This window comes from Crotalus tigris, unplaced genomic scaffold, assembly GCF_016545835.1.
Source record: "Crotalus tigris isolate CLP2741 ecotype Arizona unplaced genomic scaffold, ASM1654583v1 scf7180000024117.2648584, whole genome shotgun sequence".
Classification (NCBI taxonomy): Eukaryota; Metazoa; Chordata; class Lepidosauria; order Squamata; family Viperidae; genus Crotalus; species Crotalus tigris.
In genome coordinates this window covers 1,067,051-1,090,535 of record NW_024100394.1, presented here as the reverse complement: position 1 = coordinate 1,090,535, position 23,485 = coordinate 1,067,051, and the positions used below count along the sequence as shown (strand labels likewise).

General features: G+C 38.6%; 1 protein-coding gene across 1 annotated transcript; it reads right to left on the bottom strand.

The window, feature by feature from the left end:
• Positions 1 to 1,133: 1,133 nt before the first annotated feature.
• CLN8 (CLN8 transmembrane ER and ERGIC protein) lies at positions 1,134 to 15,564 on the bottom strand. The gene is made up of 3 exons (XM_039322584.1): positions 15,338 to 15,564; positions 10,783 to 11,434; positions 1,134 to 5,813 (listed from the first exon to the last, which is right to left on the bottom strand). Exons 2-3 carry the CDS (start codon positions 11,323 to 11,325, stop codon positions 5,490 to 5,492), a joined length of 867 nt encoding a protein of 288 aa, XP_039178518.1. The 5' UTR covers positions 11,326 to 11,434; positions 15,338 to 15,564; the 3' UTR covers positions 1,134 to 5,489.
• Between the last annotated feature and the right edge of the window lie 7,921 nt (positions 15,565 to 23,485).

The window sequence follows — 23,485 nt, the reverse complement described above, 5'->3', positions numbered from 1 at the left end:
TCATAGGTGACACCATTTAATAGTGTGATGTTTTTAAAATCAGTTTCAGTTGAACAATTGAGTAAGGCAAAATACTGAATTATGAAAAAAATAATTATTTTAAACCAGAAGTTTACAGCAATTATATTTTTAATACACGGATACAACACTTATCAGAAATAATTATATTTAAAATAGAAAGTAATATGGATTTTAATTTTTAATACAGTTCTAATAATGAAGACTTTCTGGAGAAATAAAACAAAAAAAAAGATCTTTGCATAATATTGAGAAATTAAAATAGGTGCCAAAGTGAGTTTCTATGGGAAACGAGCTCCTCTGGACACAATAAGTGCATTTACATACTGCCTTATAAACTAAGTAGGAACATGAACACTGTTACGAGACATGTGAAACCAATCAGCATCCATTTTGCAACCTTCAAAGCTTTACCACATGGGCAATGTAAAATATTTTAGCTATTTGCATGCCGAAGGGAAGTTAAAGAAAAACATTTCTCTTAAAACCTCTGAGCCCCATCCCAAAGGGGCTGCAATCCCACCCACTTTAACATGTTATTCATGCACACCATATCCTTATTATAAGCCAATTAAGTCTCAAAATGTTGGTTTGAATTTGATAGCTGGTTTTCCTCTGTCAGAAGAAACAGTTAAAAAGAACTGCTGAAGCTCCTTCTATAGTGAACTGGGAGCTTTACTGCTTGTTTTCCCAAACAGTCTAATGTGAAAATTCAGTGTCTGAATGGCTTGGGTTTTATAATCACAACTGGACCACAGGAGGTTAGTAAGGCTTCATAAATAGATCATAGAATGAGTAAACTGGTAGATTTTGAAAATATTAGTGATATGTAGATAGTATAATGAAATAGAAACAACATTCAGCAACAATGAAAGAGATAATTTCTTCCTTGGATGATTATGAACAAGATTAAACTGATCAGCTAACATCTTAAATGTATATAGTATAAACCACATTTGAAATGAAGGATGCAATTTGGATGGCATGGTACCATTCCAGAAAAGATGCAGAACTTGAAGATTACAGACCATGGCATTGATTCTAGTTTTCCCTTTCCATGAATGGGCAGAAATATTGTACTCTATAATTTACCAAGAGAGGGAGAGACTAAATGGGGATATGATAAATGTTTATTAAGCACAGTATGGAACAAACAGCTCCCTAGAATCCAGGTAATATGAAATCTTCTGGAACTAGTTCAGAATAGACAAAAGAAAGTATAGTTTGTTACAAAAAGGCAGCAGTTGCTACTTGGCTCAGGTATTTTTAAAATCACAGAGGATAAGACTGTTAATGGCTACGTACTGATTGAAGCAGTACTGAATGCTATCCCAGATCAAATACAGACTTTTCCATCATGGTGCCCTCCAGATAACTTAATTTCCAACTTCACAACTATTATAGTTATTGGGAATACTGGATTATACAATCAAGTTCTCCAAGTAGCACCACAAAGAAGTCCATGCCTTTTTTTATTCCATATCTATCTATCTATCTATCTATCTATCTATCTATCTATCTATCTATCTATCTATCTATCTATCTATCTATCCCATAGATATCTAGAAATATCTGAGTGGCTACAGGAAATGAAACTAGATGGGCTTTTGGGCAACTGCATTTCAATATATTAGGGAAAAATGATTAAACTGAAAATGCTAGAAAAGATTTTTTTAATGATAAGAAAGTACATTTCACTACCCATTATTGTAACTGCAAGCAAAAAACTGTAAAGTTTATTAAATAACTGATTTTAAAAATGGAAAGAACAAAAGCAATACATTTATTAACACAATCAATTATGGAGGAACAAGAAAAAATATATAGCAAATATATTTGCTGCATAAACTACTTAGAAAATAAAGTTCTTATTTTTAGGAAATACTATACTCCATTGCAGAGGATAAGTAACTGGCGGTGGGAATCAAAATAAAAGACATAATTTTGGCTTGTTAACCGCAATGAGATGTAGGGAAGAATAAAAGCATGACAACTCAATAGCAAAGAGTACAAATAACTATCTCATGTTTAACTTTATCAGTAATATCTAAGTAGGAAAGTTGTAAACCACATTTTGTAATACTTCTTCGGGCAATTAGGAAAAGAGAAAGGTGCTTAATTTCCTCCCCCCACTCCTACTTTTCATTACAAAGTGCATATGATGACTTTTCTTCATACTGAAACTTATTTTGAAGATCACTTGCATGAAAAAGAATTTGGAGCTGCTAAGAAGTATTTACAAAATCACATAAGCTAAACTAATTTGAAATTAAGAACAAAGCATAGCTGAAACACTCAGATTTCTCATAATACCTAGTTCAGCTCTCACACTTAAATAAAAAATGAAATTCTATTTACACGTGATTTCATTAATTATTAAACTACTGCATATGCCCAAGGTATGCTTATTTCCCACCGTCCACTATTCTTCTTAGAAAATACTCTACCTCAGCTATTCTACTTTTTTTTTAAAGATACTGTATCCCAACCATTCTACTATTTAAAAAATATTCTTAGGGGGAAAAAAGAGAAGTCTTATTTCTGTTGCAAATTTGTCCAACTGACCCAGCAAAATTCCCATTTTTATTATTATTTTGGTGCTAAGCAGCAAAACAGAGATCTTTTACATTTTAGTCAAGAATGCATAAACTGCAATTACAGGATTGTATAGTGATACATGACTGCACAAGTTCTACCCATCCACTTCTTGGTGTGCCTGTGGTCCCTAAGGCTGCCACCAAATACTGAATATGACAGCAGTATCTTACATATGCATAAGGAAAAAAATAAAATCAAATCAAATTTAATGGAGGTGTGGCCTGACCTCTTTTGGAACAGAACAGAAATGGCATGCATTCAGCGTGAGAGGGATTCCAATCAAAATACTCATTAGCAGCAGCATTCCCAACTAAATCACAGCACTGACTTGGTCAGGGGAAAAAATAAAGACCAAACTCTGAATTATTGTAGGCAACTGAGATAAATAAAACCTGAAGGGTCCAAAGCTATATATTAGCAAGTGAACTAGAGCAATTAAACTCATTTTTAAAAAAAAAAAAACAGTGGCTACTGCACATGTACCTATGCTATGGGTTAAACATCAAATATATCTGAATTTTTTAACTAACTACTTCTATGATTATAGATGAAGCATTAAACATTATTCCATACATAGTGCAATTTTTCACTAACAGAAACATAAGAAAATATTATATACTACATGTATGTAACTTTTTCAGTGGCCAATAGATAATCTACCTTTTCATTGCTTCCATTTTTAAAAGGTGCAAATGTTTAATACAAAGTTTTGTTGTGCAAACTGCAACTGTGCTACTTTGATTAAAAGCAAGCAACAAACTAAACTGTAATTTCAATATCAAAAGTGTATAATTGTCTTTTGAGGGATTGCAAGCAAATATTTACAATTTGTTCATTAGAGAAATGCTAATCATTATGACTGGAAAGACCCGTATTTTGCCCAGATTCCAAGGAAAATGCAATTAAACAGATTTTTTTCTGTGATTTCTCCCAGAAAATCACAATGGGCAGGTTGTTATTCTCCAGGAATGATGTATCAATGAAAACATTTTATTAATTCTAAAATGTCCCTGATTGGATTTTGATCCCATCCCCATCTATATTAATAGCATTTAGCATTTTTTTCAGGGTGTTTTTGACAGAAGACTGTAAACATGGTCACAATCATCTTCAGAATGCAGATTTTCAATTTTTCTTCTCATGTTGTGCTACTACTCAGAACAATATAAGTTACAGTCAAGAAAAGTACATTAGTAGTATCATTCCCAATAACATTTTAGCTAGAAATATGTCACAATTCAAAATATCAAGAATGAAGAGCCTTGAAGATGAATTAAAATACTACTACCTTAACTTAGATTAATTATGGTCTATAACTGCATTAAGATTTGATTGATAAACTACAGAGATTCAAGCCAGATTTCTATACATACATTTATATTATGAAAAAGTTTGCCTCTCTGAACTGTTATTCTTTCCAAGTAATGACTAGAGCAAATGTTTAATATTTCTTTTATGCCTAACTTTCACAACTATAATACCTGTTTCCTAAACAGGGGAAAAATAGGAGAAATTGGAGAAAACTTTAGATTTTAACATTTTATGCAGTCTTATCACTGTTTTTCACTAATTTTACTAGGGTGGGAAGAGAAAGAGATGTTTCAAACAGTACTTAATTTATATATTTCCACATTGAGCTTGAATATAAACAACATTAACCTCAGATTCTCATGCATTCTATATTACCTATACTAAAACAATATATACCAAATTCAATGTATTATCTTTTATAGTTGTTGCGTATTCCAGATAATTTTATAACATACTTGTTTAAAAGAAGATGTATGCCACAACTGCCATTAGATGGCAGTGTTCAACAACTTTCTATTGAAATATTAGGTTAAGGATTGGTTTCAGCAATCTTTACACAGTAATTAAGTAGTGGAATACCTTAGCTATAGGTTCCTTCTTTTAAAATGCTTAGCTTTTGAGAAAAGTTTTAAGATTTATAAATTGATGTTGGATTTTAGAGCCTGGGATTAACAGAACAGAACTTAATAGAATTTTATAAATTATCTGTCTAAAACGTGGGTATGCACAAAGCTGGACGCTCGACTACCTTCAATATCTCTCCTAATGAAATTGCAAAACAGCAGCTTTCCTGAGGTGCCACATCAAAATTTGAATTTGTTACTTATTGGAAATAATTTTAAGGTATATAAGCTTTTCTACTAGTCACTATAGAATATTGCATGCTGAAGAGAAACAATTTTTTAAAAGGTTTAAACCAAAGTCATGACCATATTTTCAATGTTCAATTACTCTTCAAACTAAATTATATTTCATAATGTTCTAGAACTGGTATTAAACATTTGGATGCTTTTCTAGGGAAAAAATGTAATGTTCCTCTTTCTTCTCATATTATTAAACTGGATTGGCACTTGGCATTCGTTAGATAAGATAGCAAATTTTACATAGAAACTGATTCATGTATTCACGAAAAGGAATTTCAGGAAGATAAGTGCAATTTAAGATTGATTAAACTAATGAGAAAGCATCATTTCTACTGGACATTCTTTGAGACAAGACCTTTAATTCTTTCTAGGCTGCAATCTGTCCTAGAGGTGACATGTTCAAAATAGCAGGCCCTGGAAGTAGCAATGCAGGTTTTAAAGACAGACAGATCAAGCAGTTTGTTTCCTGCACTTTGTTGGTTTACAAAATATTCCCACATGTGAGTAAGAATGTCCAACATTCAGGACACACCTGCAATATTTATTAAATGAGGTTAATAATATTCCTAATTAGACAACATTACTAGAAACTAGTAATTTAGATCTTTTGATAGGCACAGCTTCATATTCCCAACTGTCTATCCATCTTATTTATTTCTGACCAGATTTTACGGTTACCCGTAGAGATCTAAGTCAGTTTCAGAGCCTCTTCTTCTGGAGTGCTTCCCCATTTACTTTCACAGATGAACCATTTTTCATTGTTCTATCACTAAAATTCCAGTCAACAGGGGAAGAAAGTTGAAGAGTCTTTTTGTAGGTCCAGTAGGGATTAAGTATGAAGGTAACAGCACTCAATCCTGTTAATACAACAGTAAAATATAAGAGTCCCATATTTTCCATCACAGCATACCAATGGGAAAGACACACCCACCACATGTGGTAGGTAAGCATCATGCGGCAGTGAAACATGTGGACCATTATCCACTGACTTGCCTTCCAAAAGAAAGTATTAGTCCGGCCAGCCTAGAGAAAAAGAAAAAAGAAATCCAAGTTAAAATACCAAACAGATAAAATTGAAACATATTTCATATTTCATGTGAAACAAGAACTATATTTGCAAAGTTAAAGCATTATGGAATCTTACTTCCAAGTTTAGTGAAAGAGTTATGAAAGAAGCAGGGGATCTGAAACAAAACTAGCTTGTGAGTAAGAACTTGATTAAGCATCTGGATGACCTTTTGGAGGACAAAATGGAATGACACAAAGAAAAATTATTAGGAAGTACGCATAAGTTCTTCCAATTCCAGCAAATTCATGCCTTTCTGTCACATGACTGAAAAAGATCACTTAAAGGAAAAATAACCTTTTGCATATGCCAAGACAGCAACTTTTTAATCCATGCCCTACAGCAGTTACAGAAGTAAAAAATGCAGGAGAAAATATCCCAACACATAAATCTTGGAAGGCTGCTCCAAAAAGAGACTTATTCCACAATAGATCTATATTTCATCTGTAGAGTTTGTCAAATCCATAGAAAATAGTACCGGCTACTTAATTTAAATAAAAGGAGGGGCATCCCCTGCCAAATTATCCTAGGCTGTATTATTAGGAACTAGAATTCAATTGAGGAGAGCCAGTTTGATCTAGTACAGGGGTCCCCAATCTGTGGGCCGCGGGACAGGCTCGCCGTGGCTGCGGGGCACAAAAACAGGACGCCACACCTCAGAGCACAAAAACGGGCCGCTGCCACAAGGTGGACAAATGGGCACCGCCACACCGCAGGGCACAAAAATGGGCCACCGCCGCACTGCAAGCTGCAAAAATGGCTGTCACGGTGCACAGAAACGGGGCATCGCCGCACCACAGGGCGCAAAAATGGGCAGCTGCTGCACTGCAAGGCACAAAAATGGTTTCCGCCACACTGCAGGGTACAAAAATGGGTGCTGCCACATTGCAGGGCAGAAAATTGGATCACTGCCGCGCTGCAAGGCACAAAAACAGCCGCCGCGCAGAAACAAGGTGCTGTGCCATGCAAGAACGGAGCAGGGCTAGGAAGTATCACACGGGAGCTAGCCTCACCCCATTTGTGGCACATGCGTGCTCGTAGCCCCATGCAAACGCACACATGTAAAAAAATTTCTTTTCTTCCGGTCCACTAACTGACAAAGGTTGGTGACCTCTGATCTAGTAGTTAAGGCAATATGCTAAAAAGCGGGAGACTGTGAGTTCTAGCCCCATCTTAGCCATGAAAGCCAACTGGGTTACCTTGGGCCAATCACCCTCTCTTAGCCCAACCAACCTCACTGAATCGTTGTTGTGGAGAAAACAGGAGGAAGATGTCTGCTCTATTTGTAAAAATAATAAAGGCAGGATATAAATACATTTGTCTTTTAGTATTCTAAATCTATCTTATTAAACATTTTTATGGTATTCAAGGTATTCTTCTAATAAGGGCAATATAAAATTGGAGGCTTCAGTATTCTGGTATAAACTTACTTTAGCATGCAATATCTCTCACCCATCCCAATATCCCCAGAGAATAGCCTAAATCCTAAGGCAGGGAATATATGGAAATTTCTAACTTCTCCCTTCTTCTACTCACTCAGGATGTTACTTAGCAATATAAATCATGTTTTATGTGAGCTCAGTCAACTATATTAGTACAGTATGTTCAATTCCAGCAATATCTCAAGGGAAACATTTGAATTTTGACTCAGGTTCCAAAACTGCTATGACCTGTTATTTCACCTAAACATAAACAGATGGCCAGAAATCTCCTAGCACAGCTCCCCAAAATCTAAGCAAATGATACCAACTTGATCTTGACATCCATATGGAAGCATTATAACCTACAGTGTTTAAATTGCTCAGTTGTTCCTGTGAATTTAATTCTTCCTTAATATTTTGAAAGAAATCCTGGAAATCATATCTGCTTAGAAACACCACAGTCTGACAAAGCAGTTCTTCATCTAATATGTAATAGTGGATAGTCCGTAACTAGTCAAATATAATAAAAAGTATACCAAAATGTTTTTCAAATTATGTTACTTAGAATTAGGTTCAAAATATTAAGAATATTTTCACGTGATTATCCAGATTTTCAATCTTCATAAATCAAAAGTGTCATATTAACTATAACTGAGGCATTAATACTTATTCTTTTACTTTTAATATTCAAATATCCCATATTTATGTGTGTTCATATAATTTACTCTTTTGTTTTCTATAGTTATTTTAATGTAGAGAAGGCTGGCTGGGTCCACACAACATATTCGGTCTAAATTGGAAAAGTATAGCCTAGAATGACAGACACCCACCAGAATCCCTTTTACCTCCTCTACTGACATAATTTTGCCACTGCTATACCCCTGGCAATTCCCAAGGATTAAAAAAAATAAAATAATGTATGGCTTATGGCCAAAGAGATATTGTCCTTTACATATTACAATGGTTGGGTTCAAACAACCTATGTTATGGCTCAGTATAATGTATGAACCAACCACTACTTGGAACTATCTATTTTTCCTTTTTTTTCCTCTTTAGCCCTATTTATTACTTGGGAAACTATACTGAATTGGGATTGGCAAGGTTATAGTCTTCCCAATGTTTAAGCAAAGCTCCCATCACTCCTAGACACAGACTGTTTTGGAGCTCAGCAATATCTAAAAGAACACAAACTTCCTACCTGTATATTAAGTAATAAGCACCCATAACACAATCTTTGACCTGATTTTTAAGATTTCAAACTTACACATAAGCATGAACTGAAATAGACTAAATTGTTTGCATTTCTGTCATAAATGTTTACATTACAATGCTGTTTTCAATTTGCAGTCTAAAGTACAATCTATAGTATTATGTATGCTATATAGAGAGTTCTGTTGCTTTAAACAAATACTATTCATACTGGGTTTCCCCAAAAATATATTTTTAATTGTATTTCTTTTGCCTCCAAAAGAGGCACCAGGTCTTATTTTCGGGGGATGTCTTACCCGCACCACTGCTTGATTTCTTCTGTGGCTGCTTGCGGCCAGACGCTGCATGCCGCATCACACCGGTGCCACCGCTCATGGCAGGCCACATGGTACATTGCGCTGGTGCCAATGTCTCATGTGGCATCCAGCTGCAAGCGGCCGCAAAAGAAGTTGGGCAGTGGCATATAGGAGGCCTGGCTGTAGATGTGTTAAGATAAGTAGATGCAGGGCATGTAGGGAAGCTCCACAACCCCCACCCCAGCTTGGTTTTTACTCGCCCCACTTCATACAACTAGACGATGGGACAGGGTCTTAACTATGGCTTATTTTGGGGGTAGGGCTTATATTAGGCGCATATGTAAGACTCAAGCTAGGTCTTATTTTCGGGATAGGTCTTATTTTCGGGGAAACACGGTATATTCAATTAATAAAGCTAAATGACCACAAGTGACTCAAAATGGCATATTCAAAAGATTGTAACACACTATTCCAGTAAAGTAGCTTTAAGGGACAGCTTCTGAACTGTTGCATGTACAACTTTCCTCTTCTTATTGCTTTCTATGCCACCTCTAAATGAAGGGAGCAAAAGTTTACACAGATTCTATTTGCTGTCACTTGCCTTGTCTTTCCTAATGGCACATATGATTCATTTCACCTTAAGGTCTTAGAAAAAGAGAAGATGTTATATTATGTCATGACTTCACATGCAAGGTTTTACATGAGTTCCTCAAATGTATGAACGTTGTTGATATCAGAATGTAGTTGCAGGAAATAAACATTCTCCAAACAGAACTCAAGATTATTACTTTCTTTGATGGTGGTATTGAGGGGCAGTCAACAAACAATCCATAGAAATAGCAATTTTGATCTATGGTTCCATGTCACAGGAAAACAATCCAATTATGTACATAGTTCACGATATTTTAAAATGGGACACTATATGTATTTCATATAGAACCACATCTTATTGAACTACTTAAAGCAAGCTCATAGATAACAGTAGTCTTCCATTTGGTGTGGTGTATCTCCCCCATGTGCTAAACCTATCATAGATTGAAATTCTTAATACAACTTTAATTCTTCATTGGAATACACACTAATTTTCAACATGAACTGTTTTAAATGAGATTACAGTTCATGTAATTAAACATTGTGTTTAGCTACAAAAGGAAAGGACACAGCAATCATAGCCTCCCCCCCTCCCGCCCCAGATAGGACCATTGAATGGAATTGACAACTACATGGCTAATTTCTACCAGCATTATTTTGAATCTCAAATGCTTCATCACTCTTCCAGTCCTCAAACTGGCTGGGAACAAGTACAGAAAGTTGTTTACCCCTAACCAGGTTTATTGATTCTCCAATATTTTTCCAGGACAAGTGTTTTGAATGCATTTGTATTCTAAAACACAGTTCTATATTAAATTTAAAGTAGCATGTGTAAATTTAATACACTTGGTATTGAATTAATAGATTTAATATTTCATCTGGAAAAGCTCAATCAAGGTAAATACCCTATTAAAAATGAATTGTTCAATTAGGAATTATTCCTAGCTGCTGTTCTATCACTTAACGTTCTAGATATAAGAATCAGCTAATCTTTTCAAAGATGTATTTATTAGGACACTCTTCTGTAACAGTTAACATCTGTTGGTATATGAAGAACACTAGCAGTGAGGGCCTCAAAGCAACTATGTACTCAGACATGGGCCTAGGCCTGATCACTCTCAAGAGACGCTGAATGGAAATTCATACAGTAACAGAGAGGAGATGGAGGATTAGATTCTAGATAGGAGATTCAACAAGAAAAAAGTGGAGAGTGAGGGTTGTAACTGAATCTTGTGGAATAAAATGTTTTTTTTTTTACTGAAACAAGCTGTCATCATGCTCTCAGAGCTGCTGCAGTTCTAGCCTGTCTTGCCATATGGGGACTAGTCCATACAAGTTAGGCAACCATAACTGTAATCTCAATTTGCTTTCTAGCTAGTGAGAGAGAACTGCTCTCACTGCTCTCTCACCTTTAAAAGCATCCAAGACATGCAAGTGAAAGGTGTACTCAATTCAAGTAGCATTCCCATCAAAGGTATGTAATGTCCAGATTTTATGTTGATTATCAGACCCAAAAAACCACCAAAAGCAAGAAAATGGTGAACAACTACAAAGAAATCAAATGTTTTAAAGATAAAATTAGAGACATGAACGGCTACATTTTCCAGCAAAAAGAAGCCAGAGGCTATGAGGCAACTAAACCAACTCCAGTCCTGCTGGGAATAAACTATGTCAGCTTGAAAAACTGGATCTATAAGCAAAGCCCAGAAGCCAGCCACACAACTCTGAATGCCGAACACGCCTCGTGTAGCAGTCAGATTCCAAAAGACTTTCTCCTTCGCTGGCAATGAGCGGTAAGTCATACTCAACCATGAAGACAAAAAATGTGAAAAACAAAATATTCCCAAGTAGAGAAAGAAGCCAATGGCCACTAGTGCCAAACGAACTTCCCACAGAAAATAATTCCAGGCAAATATGGATCTAGATGTTGCCTCATCATTTTGAAGATTCATGTCTTCTACTTATGTTGAAGTGATTTGGGGAGCATCCACTAGTCAGGTCCACTTAGGAATCTTGAACTTTTGCCCATGCAGTGAGGAGCAACCAAATTCTCATTGTCATCTGTAGAAAAAATAAATAAAAATGTTCTATACAAGAATACATACATGCTTACAAATAACATCTTATACCTAGTTCTAAGAAATCATACAGACTCAGTTTACAGAAAGCACTAAGAGGTCCTTTAGTTTGGGTATAGCTTCTTGTATAACAGGGGTGTCAAACTGCTGGCCCGTGGGCCGAACACGTCATGCGGAAGCCACACCCATCCCATTGCCGGCAATGCCAAAACTGTCCCGATATGTTGCACGACATCACACAACGTCGCAAGTTTGATATGTCTGTTGTATAACAAAATGGCTTAGAATTTTGTGTAACCCAATAATAATTATTCAACAAACTGATTAAGTAAACATCATATGGGAATCCAACTATGCATTACTAGTAGCAACGCAGAAGTTGCTTGGGTTTCTTGCACATACTGTACTTCTGCAATTAATACTGAAATAAAGAATCATATATTGTTTCTTAGTACCTGTCATTGACCATATTAGTGTGGCTCTGAATACAAATACTGTCCTATATAAACCCTTGTAATTGCAATTAAATATGTGTAAATATATACTTATTGTAATGAACTTTTTAAGCTATGTTTTTTAAAAATGTTAGAGTTGCATGTACCTAACTATGAAAAATGCTGAGGAGAAAACTAAAGATGGCATGGGGGATATCTGTCTGACAAGAAATCTATAGTCACCTTCTTTGATCTGTGCCTTCCACAAAGATTGAATTTAAGATGGGCCTGCAGAACAGCTTAGACAAAATTATGGTTAGCTAATTTACAACTCAATACATTATATAAATCCTGCCAGAGTAACTAATATATGGTTTGATATGTTGTGTGAATCTAAACACTCAAGTCAATTCAGATAAACATGGTTAACTAAAACATGAGTTAGCAGGAACAGAGTTATGAGCTAAATAAAAACAGATAATCAGTGGTTTATAGCCAACTGTGGGTTCTTTCACTGTATCTTACTTACCCTGTGCTATGTTTCACACTGTCAGAAAAATGAAGTTGCACATACAAGCTTGGAGGCTACTTAGGGAACAGTGTCTCTAATAATAGGTAATTGCTGTACTTAGCAGGCAGTTTCATAGTGCATATGACTGCCTATTCCAGGGGTAAGCAACCCAAAACACTCAAAGAGCCACTTGGACCCGTTTCCCACCAAAAACAAAACACCGGGAGCCGCAAAACCCTTTTGATATCTAAAATGAAGATAACACTGCATATATCCTTTTTTACCTTTATTATAGGGGTGTATGTGTGTGTGTTTGTGTATGTATGTGTGTGTGTGTGTGTGTATACACACATTAAAAATAAAAGTAAAAATATCACTCTTGGGAATATCCATACTATTAAAACAATGATCACCAAGAGAATGCTTTAAGAGAATAAAATTACATACACACACAGGTAAAAAAAGGATATATGCAGTGTTATCTTCATTTTAGATGTCAAAAGGGTCTCTCTGACTCTCTCCCTCCCTCCCTCTCTATCTGCCGTTGGTCTGCCACTCCTCTTCCCTCTCTCTCTCTCTCTCTCTCTCTCTCTCCCTCCCTCTCTCTCTCTCTCCCTCCCTCTCTCTCTCTCTCTTTCTCCCCCCCTCCCTCTTTGTCTCTCACTTTCACACACACACACACACACACACACACACACACACACACACACCCCTCCTATCTGCTGCTCACCTGGCAAGCTTCAAGCTGTTGTCCAACAAGCTCAGGGGTAAGCAACCTCATCTCTTTTATGACTCATGGACTTCAACTCCCAGAATTCCTGAGTCAGCCTAGCTGGGCTAGCTAGCTCTCTCCTGCCCTTCCTGCTTCCTGCAGAGACGCAGCAAAGGGAGAGCTCCGCCCAGTAGGCTTTTCAGCTCCTCAGAGAACACTGTGAGTGCACTCTCTTTTACACACACACACACAGAGAGAGAGAGAGAGAGAGAGAGAGAGAAAGAGAGAGAGAGAGAAGCGCAATTGCCTCTCTCTGTCTCTGTCTCTCTCTGCAAAGGCAGAGGAGGCTGGGAGCCACAGGGGAAGGCTCAAAGAGCCGCATGCGGCTCCGGAGCCACTGTTTTCAAGCTTTCTTCCATTATGCCTTGCAGATGGATTTAAGTAAGCACTAAGTTCCAGATGCATATTTCATTCCTAGACATTATACATTGTAAGCACATTATACACACTATGATTCGAATCTGGATCACAATAATTAACCCTTAACTGAAAATAAATTAATACAAACACACATACAAAACATTAAAAAATATGCAGTACTTACTAATATCCTACCAGATATTTTTATCAATTGTTCCTGATTTTTTTTTAAATATTGTTTATTTCTCTCTCTGATGACTTTCTACAATAATGGTTATAGTTGTCTGATTACCAAAGAAATAATTAAATTTTTCCCCTTAGAGTTGACAGGCACTCGGTTGACGAACTGTCTGCCATTATACAAAAATCAGATATGCCTAATTCAGAGTTGAATTCCCAATTCTGTGCTGGCTGAGGATGATGAGAGCAGGACTCCAACATAGGACAGAAGCGACAGCTAGCTCAACATTATCCGTCCCACCCAAAGATATTTTTAAAATAAATTTCTGCAGCCTGATCCTTTTAACTTGGAAATACAAAAAGGTAAGTAGGCCACTGTCACTAGATGCTCATCCTATAATGTTAATTTCATATAAGGTAATTCTCCTGATTATCATCTTCTAAAATTCTGTCTTCCCAAGTACTTTCTCCCTACACCTCAATGCTTAACAATACCTTTCTGGGTAATGCAGACAACCAAGCCATCCCAAACGCCCAAGGCTTCCCCAAATTAATTCTTGTCTAGCAACAGATTTAACATAAGTAAAGTCTTGTTGTGACACCCTTATCAAACACCTAAAATGACAGAGAAAAAACTGTTTTTAAAGAAGAATGGCTACCCTAATAACTCTGAAGAAACCCTGAGGGAGAGGAAAAAGTAATACTGTATCCTGAAAATTACACTTCCAATTACAGGTAGTCCTCAACTTATGACCACAACTGAGCCCAACATTTATGTTGCTAAGTGAAACATTTGTTAAATGAATTTTGCCCCATTTTACAATCTTCCTTGCCACAGCTGTTAAGTGAATCGGTACAGTTAAGTTAGTAACATGGTTGTTAAGTGAATCTGGCTTCCCCTTTGACTTTGCTAGTAAAGGAAGTCAGAAAAGGTGACCACATGACCCCAGTATACCGCAACCGTCATAAATAAGAATCTGTTGCCAAGTGTCCAAATTTTGATCACAACATCACGGGGATGCTGCAAAGGTTGTTAAGTGTGAAAAACAGTCGTAAGTGGCTTTTTTTCCCCAGTGCCTTTGTAACTTTGAACGGTCATTAAGCGAACTACTAGAAATCGAGGACTACCAGTACTCCCCTCAGATCTCCTCGCCCTCGTCTCTCTTGTTCTATAAAGAAATCCGAATTAGCTTCACTTCTGCTAAAAGCGTCTTCCGGAATTGTAAAACTAACAAAGAAAAACAACCACCGCCGCCACCCAACCCGGAGAGCAACCGGCTCCCTTCATCCCTGGCGGGTGGGCAAACGGAAACCGGGGCTATTCGGGGCTTATGAAGTACATTCGTGTCCCAACTTCATCCTTAAAAATAACACGCTGGCATCCGAGTTTATTCTTACTCCCACCCCCCACACACATTTAAATGATTACCCCAGCCTTCTTTATTCTTTATTTACTTCATCACGAAGTAAAAAAGTATGAAACCCCAGAAGCCCCCCCCCCCCACCCGGTCAGAGAGATTACCACAGCGAGGGAGGAGGAAAACTGCAGCTCGCCAAAAGGAAGCCGTGCTTTGTCTCCTCAAGGCTCTCCTAAATGCCGCGCTGCCACTATTCAGAAGCGGTCCTTACCGGTTTACACCAAAGGCCTCGGTCGGTCGGTCGCTTTTCTCTTCCTCTTTGCAACTACCCCGGTCTGCCTTCCGTTTGCTTCTGTGGAAGTTTTGGTTGGGGTTTTTTAAATGTCCTCTTCCCGTCACGCGCCTAACAACAACCCCCTCCCTCCTCGCGGTCAGCCGAGGCCTTCAGGCAGGCGATGGCGCGCTCGTGCACCCGGCCGCACACTCGCTCTCGTTTCCCCTTTTCTTCATCCGCTCGTCAGCCAGACAGGTTGGGGCAAACCATTTGGCCCACTCGGAGAGGGGGAGGAAAGAGGAACATAGAGCCGCTGTGGGGAATAATTTCAGAGGCAGATGGGCGGTTTAGAAACGTGAAATATAAATGAACGAGTCAATTCGTTCGAAATAATAACGAAGTCAAAACCTCGCACGCACCATTACATTTTGAAACGACCCGCCTTGGCAAATATTAGTTGTGACTTTTTAGGACCTAAAAGGCGCTCTCTCCAGTTCCGTTGACTTTTAACACTAGATTTCGGGCAGAGACCAATTTTGTTTTTGTTTTTTTATACAAGATGCTCATGTGATAAGCTTTGAGGTTTAGGTTTTTTTAAAATGCCCATTGGAGTCAGCCTTTCCGTCTGATTTTATTTTCCTTCCAAATAAACGTGTGTAAGATGTGAGTATCATCCTGTATCAATGTTAAGGCCCTTTGGAAAAATTACAGCACCCAATAAGTATGTGATGTGCTTTCAAGAATAGTTGTCTGGTGTTGGAGAATGGTGGCATGTCACCTTTGAAATACGTGTCATGATCTAGATCTATTCATTGTTATTGAAGTATCTAGGACTATTCAAGTACACCCTGTCTCATAATTGCCTAATAAGTTAAAGCTCATGTGCTAAGATAGGATCATTCTCGACCTGCAACAGCAAGAAAACAGGATGAACTTTAGGTTACCACATCATAAGGTTTGTCCTCCAGCCTTGAGGAATCTACTCAGATTTTAATTCAGAAATTGCATAACATGATAGGAATATTTTGATGAAATACTTATCTGTAACCATATGCTTTCCACATTTTGCCCTTCATTTTCTAATTAAAAGATTATTGATGGTGGTAACTTGAGAGTTACTTTAAGGTGATAAACTTGTTCCCAAACCAAATCACTGTGCTACTGTATTTAATAATACTGTATGAATTAAATCGGGTTCTCAAACTGCAGGTCCTCTAGGAATAGAAAGGACTTTGGGTGGGGGAACCTCATATTTTTAATGTATTTCATGGATTTGGAATTTTAATGTATTAGAAGTGGTCAGATCTGTAATTCAGATTTACATCTATTGATCATGTAACAAATTAGGAGCAGCTACTGATGAACAGTTGACACCAGCTATAGAGAGTTGGGTTGCATATATCTCAGAAATATTTCTGAGCTTCTGGTATCTTTGCCAACATGGTGTGCTACAATGTATTCAAATTCTTTGCAGTGTCTAGAAATCTACAGTACAGGCAGTCCTTGACTTTCAAGTAGCTTAGCAACTATTTGAAGTTACGACTGACCCGAAAAAGGGCACGTAGACCAGGATTTGAAGTTCTGATGGTCAGGCCCTCTCTGCAGTCACATGACTGAACTTTGGACACTTAGCAACATATCTGCATTTATGGTGGCTGTTTACAGCATCCTGCAGTCATATGACCACATTTTACAATGGTTTTGCCAAAAACAGGCATTTACTTCCAGTTTTCAGAAAAACTGCCCATAGCAAATCATTGTTTATTTAATAAATGCAGTGATTTGTTTAATGACTGATGCAGAAAAGATGGAAAATTAGGTTGGTCACATGACTGACCCATTTTTATAATCATTATGAGATATGACTGCAATGGGCAGATTTTATCTGATGGAGTTGGACATTGACTATTTGGGTGTGAGCTCTGTTAAGCCACACACTGGCATAATATTCAGTGAATAAACCAGAGCCAAGATGTTTCTGCCAGTCTGCTCAGTAAATTATTGCAGCTTTTCAGTTTTGCAGTTGTTTTTTCCAGGTGTTGTAAAGTTAGTGAGGCTGACTATGCACACCTCTCCCTCACTTAAATCCAATCCATGCGCAAGTCTTGACATCTTGACTTTCCCTAACTCTGATAAATCTCAAAGTCCTGTGGCGATAGGCGAGCGAAGAAGCAGCAGGTATGGAATCACTGGGAGCTGTGGACGCGGACCTGCACACAGGCGGCTCAGGTCTAATGGTCGCTTCTTGCTGATGAAACAGCTGGATTTGGCGTCTATCTGAGCGACTGAGCAGCCTTCTTTAGGATCACACTGCTCACCTCCATAGTATGAGGAAGGGGCTAGAAAATGTGCCTTAAACATTGTTGCTTCTTTCAAACCCTGTCCAGCCTACCACGGTTGGAGGGGATCCCATCTCATGCGGTCGAAATACAAAATTTAAGACGAAACACAAGGTGTTACCACTTATTATTGGTACATGGAATCTACATACGCTTCAAGACAATCCATTAGCAGATCGCCCAGAAAGAAGAACAGCTCTGGTAGCCAGAGAGCTTGCAAGATTTAACATTGACATTGCGGCCCTGTGTGAAACTCGTCTAGCCAATGAAGGTCAGCTCACAGAAACAGGAGGCAGCTACACATTCTTTTGGTGTGGACATAGCAGTGACCAACGTTGTGAGTCTGGAGTTGGCTTAGCAGTTAAGAACCATCTTGTTCGCCAACTTGCCAGTCTTCCTAAGGGTGTGAATGATCGACTCATGACACTGCATCTCCCATTACTAAGTGGAAAACAAGCCAACTGATCAGTGCCTACGCACCCACAATGACAAATCCAGATGAAGTAAAGGACAAGTTTTATGAAGATCTTGATGCCCTACTTTCATCTGTGAAGTGCACCGATAGGCTAATTTTACTTGGTGATTTCAACGCGAGAATGGGGTCCGATCACTCTACCTGGGATGGCATTATTGGTAAAAATGGAATTGGCACGTGTAATAGCAATGGCCTGTTGCTATTGAAGACATGTGCTGCTCATGATCTGGTCATTACTAATACCATCTTTCGCCTACCCACTCGTAAAAAGACGTCCTGGATGCATCCACGCTCCAGACACTGGCATCTCATTGATTATGTCATTGTGTGGAGGAAAGACATGCAAGATGTAAGAGTAACTAAGGCTATGCTGAATGCTGACTGCTGGACTGACCACAGACTCATCATTTCCAAGTTAAATATTCACATCAAGCCAGAGAATCATCCACAGGGAAACAGAGCTGTGATGAAAAAGATCAACGTCAGTACACTGGAAAACGCTGACGTAGTAGCTTCATTAGTGAAAGATCTTGACAATCAATTCCTGAAGCTGCAAATACAGGAAAATGCTGAGAAGGACTGGGAATGTTTCCGGGGCATCTTGCACTCTTCTGCACTTAAGGTTCTTGGGCCCTCATATAGGAAGCAGCAGGACTGGTTTGATGAAAATGATGAAGAGATTAAGGCCTTGCTTGCCGAAAAACACCATCTCTACCGCGTTCATCAGAACGACCCGTTGTCAACTGCAAAGAAAAATGCTTTTATAAACACTTGCAGGATTGTACAGAGCAAGCTCCGCAAGATGCAGGATTCCTGGCTGAGTGCCAAAGCAGATGAAATCCAGAAGTTTGCTGATAGAAACGATGCCAAACGATTCTATGAAGCCCTTAGATCTCTGTATGGACCTCAGCCCTTAGGAAGCTCTCCTTTACTGGATTTGAGTGGTGCAACTCTTATCACTGAGAAGACCCTAATTTTACAGCGTTGGGCCGAGCATTTCCACTCTGTGCTGAACCGCCCATCTACCATCAATAATGAGGCGATTGACAGGATACCCCAGGTAGATACGAACTATAGCCTGGATGCCCTATCATCAGAGGCTGAAACCTCACAGGCCATCAATCAATGTTCCAGTGATAAAGCGCCAGGATCTGACGCAATCCCAGCGGAAGTCTATAAGGCTGGCGGTGCTGTGCTTGTTGAAAAACTTACCCAGTTGTTTCAATCTTTCTGGAAACAAGGTTCCATTCCTCAGGAACTGAAAGATGCGTCCATTGTGCACCTCTACAAGAGGAAAGGAAATGGACAAGTCTGCGATAATTATAGAGGAATATCACTTCTCTCTATTGGAGGCAAAATCTTTGCATGAGTGTTGCTAAATCGCCTGATTGACCATCTGGAACAGGGTGAGACACAGTGTGGTTTCTGCAAAGAGCATGGCACAGTGGACATGATATTTGCAGCTCGACAGCTCCAGGAGAAATGTCAGGAGCAGAATCGTGAACTATACACCACCTTCATGGATCTCACCAAGGCTTTTGACACAGTTAGTCGTGAAGGACTATGGCGCATTATGTCAAAGTTTGGGTGCCCTGACAGGTTTATTCTGATGGTACGACAGTTCCATGATGGCATGGCGGCTCGTGTTCTGAGTAACGGTGAAGCCTCAGAGGCCTTCCCTGTTACTAATGGCATTAAGCAAGGCTGCGTGCTGGCACCAACCCTGTTCAGCATGATGTTCTCAGCCATGCTGTCAGACGCCTTTCAGAACAGCTCAGTGGGAGTTAATCTGAGGTACAGAACTGATGGGAAACTGTTCAACCTGCAAAGATTTCAGGCTGTCACCAAGGTAAAGGAGACTGTGCTACGAGATCTCCTCTTTGCCGATGACTGTGCCCTTAATGCAGGATCGGAGCAGGAAATGCAAGCTAGCATGGACAAATTCACAGCCGCTTGTGACAACTTCGGCCTCTTTATCAACACGAAGAAAACTGAAGTGATGTACCAGCCAGCTCCAAAAGCTCAATATCAAGAGCCTACCATCACAGTAAAGGGACAAAAGCTACAAGCAGTGGACCAATTTACGTATCTTGGTAGTACCCTCTCCCGTGCAGTGACAATTGACATTGAGGTCAACTGTAGAATTGCCAAGGCAAGTTCTGCATTTGACAGATTGTGGACTAACGTGTGGGACCGCCATGGAATAAGTCTTGCTACCAAGCTTAAAGTTTACCAGGCAGCAGTGCTAACTACCCTATTGTATGCTAGTGAGACCTGGCCAGTGTACAGGAGGCATGTTAGGCAACTGAACTACTTCCACATGACTTGCCTTCGTAGAATTCTGAGGATCCGGTGGCAGGATAAGATACCAGACACAGATGTCCTCTCCAGAGCAGGTCTATCATCAGTTTATACTCTGTTGATGAAAGCCCATCTGTTGTAAGGATGCCAGATCATCGCATCCCTAAACAGCTCGTCTATGGTGAGCTGTCTCAAGGAAAGCGATCACACGGGGGACAAAAGAAGCGATACAAAGACACGTTAAAAGCTTCTCTTAAGTCCCTGGATATTAACACCATCTCTTGGGAACTTCTGGCACATGATCGACTGACATGGCGCACCTTGGTGTACCAGGGTTGCCAGACATATGAACACAGAAGGACAATCTTGGCACAAGAAAAGCGAGCACTCCGTAAAGCCAGAGCTGCAAATGCTGAATTAACAGTGTCTACATTTCTTTGTTCAGTATGTGTTCGGTCTTATTAGCCACCTACGGACACATCGTTGATGGCCCATAACCCACAAGATGTCAAGGTCTTCATCGAAATCAATGGATGAACAACACAAAGTTAGTGATCTATCCAACAGTTGTGGACGAAATCACCCAATATATCATTTTATGGATGCCATGAGAACAATTCTATACCAGATTAGGATTATAATAGGAGAGGCATTTCTCCCATGGCTCCTGAACATCCAGTATCCTAAACCCTGATATCATCTGTTCAGTTTGTCTTAGCATATTAGGCATTCCTAGCTGTTATGGCTTGTGTTAGGCAAGCCCAAATAGTTGTGGCATAATAAGAAAAGCTTAGTTAAACATTCCTGATATGTGAAAGTGAAATATCCATATAAATTCCATACGGTCTAGAGCAGCGGTTCTCAATCTATGGGTCGTGACCCCATTTGGGGTCGATCAACCATTTTACGGGGGTCGCCAAACAATGCGATCCGCCATTTTCCCCCCTCAGGGGGCGGCGCCGCACATGCGCACCGCGCATGGGGGCGGCACCGCGCATGCGCGGCATGTTTGTGTGACGGGGGTTGCCGTCACACAAACATTGAGAAACGCTGGTCTAGAGTTATAAAAGAGAGTGTGGGCCTTCTATCTTTTGCTCTCTATTTAATTTCATTACACTCTATAGCTTTCTTAGGATATTTCTTTATATGGTACAGAACACAGACAGAAATATTGTATTTGTTTTTCCCAGCATAAAACTTTAATTATACAAAATTGAAGTCCTAACTTATTCCACTAGCTTCCTATAAATTGACAAGGATTTTGATTCTTATTTAATCTATAAACTTCTGTCTTGATGTTCTGTGTAACTTTTCCTATACTTGTATGTTTTCCTATCTTAGCTCTTTCTTAGATCTTTAAATCTTTTCTATTCCCCTATATCTCCACCATTTATGGCCAGTCTCAGTTCACCTGCACATGAAAACTCTTTTCACTCCTACAGAGTTGCAAATGGCCTTTTCTCTCCCCCTTCCACTCCACACTCACGATCCTCAGTTTCTGTGCTTGGTTTGGCTTGCTAGAGTCTGCAGACTCTGGCTGATCTCTTTTTCTCCCAGTCTCTCAGGGGTCTTGCAGCTCAAGAATTGAAGTTCTCTCTTGCTGTCTGAAGACAATTACCAAGATGCTTACTCTTTAACACCAATTTTACAATCTTTTTTTTTACCGTGTTCATCAAGCAAATTTGTTAAGTGAAACATCACATGACCATGACTTATGATCTTCCCTGCCAAATTCCCCAATGACATTAAGACCAGGGCTCTTCAAACTTGGCCCTTTTATGACTTGTGGACTTCAACTTCCAGAATTCCTCAGCCAGGTATGTTGGCTGAGGAATTCTGGGAGATGAAGTCCACAAGTCATAAAAGGGCCAAGTTTGAATATTCCTGCCCTACACCATTTCAGACCAACTTAAAAACCTGCAGTGTGGAGCTCCTACAACTTCTGAAGGCGAGCCATTCCACTGATTAAATGTTCTCACTGTTGGGAAATTTCTTCTTAGTTCTATGTTGAATCTCTCTTTAATGATCTTCCTTTTTTTTCCTTTAGTTTCCCTTAAAGCATTGTAAGAAATTAAGTTTCCACAGCTTAACTATTTAATTTTTTATTGGCAAATTCTGTTGGTGTGATCTCTAAAAGCTTCACAACCACAGCATTTCAGGCACCAAATTGTCCCAAATCCATTTTGGATTTTCAATGTACTGGAAAGGGAACAATATTGAATAAAGATTTTTCTCCATTGTTTTTAAATATTTAAAGCTGTTCATAATTATTTATGTATTTAGTCACTTACAGTCAGAGACCAATTTATGAAATTTTTATTGATTTCAAAAGTTAAGATAAAATCCAAGTAAAAAATGACAAGAGCAAAGAATAACAACTACAAAGAAGACAGGAAAAAATTAACAACACTGGGTAAAAAAGAAAAATGGAATATATAACAGATACACAATTAACCTCCACACCAGCTGAATGTTGATAAATATAACTCAAACAAATATAATAGATTCTCCCTCTTACTTGATGGGTCTACAAATAGTTGTACATTTTCAGAGATCAGTTAACAATTTACAGTAATTATATTTATAATGCTTGTCTAAGCCCATGTTTGTACACTATTTCCCAAAATTGCCATTGAGGTGGGGTAATCTGAAGTTGCCTACAGAATGCATTCAAGTCATAGAGAGTTTATTTTGGAGGCAAGATTTAATCCAAAGAGTTTGTGATTTAATCTATGGAGCTATTCCAAACCACTGGTCACCCAGCCGTCTCTATGGAAATAGTAAAGTTTATTTGTGTGTTTAATTCATTGCCACAGTGATTCCACAGATTAGAAATTGCTAGACTGAAAATATTCTCTTAATAAACAGTTTTTATTTCTAGCGATGCCTCTAAATGAGGTTTTTATTGTGCAAGAAGCCTGCCACAGTCTTAGATATTTTCAAAAATGTTTCTCATTTAAAAACCTTTTTTTTCTTATCACTTCTTCACCATGTTTATTTAAAAAAAACAATTCATTAATAAAGAATGAT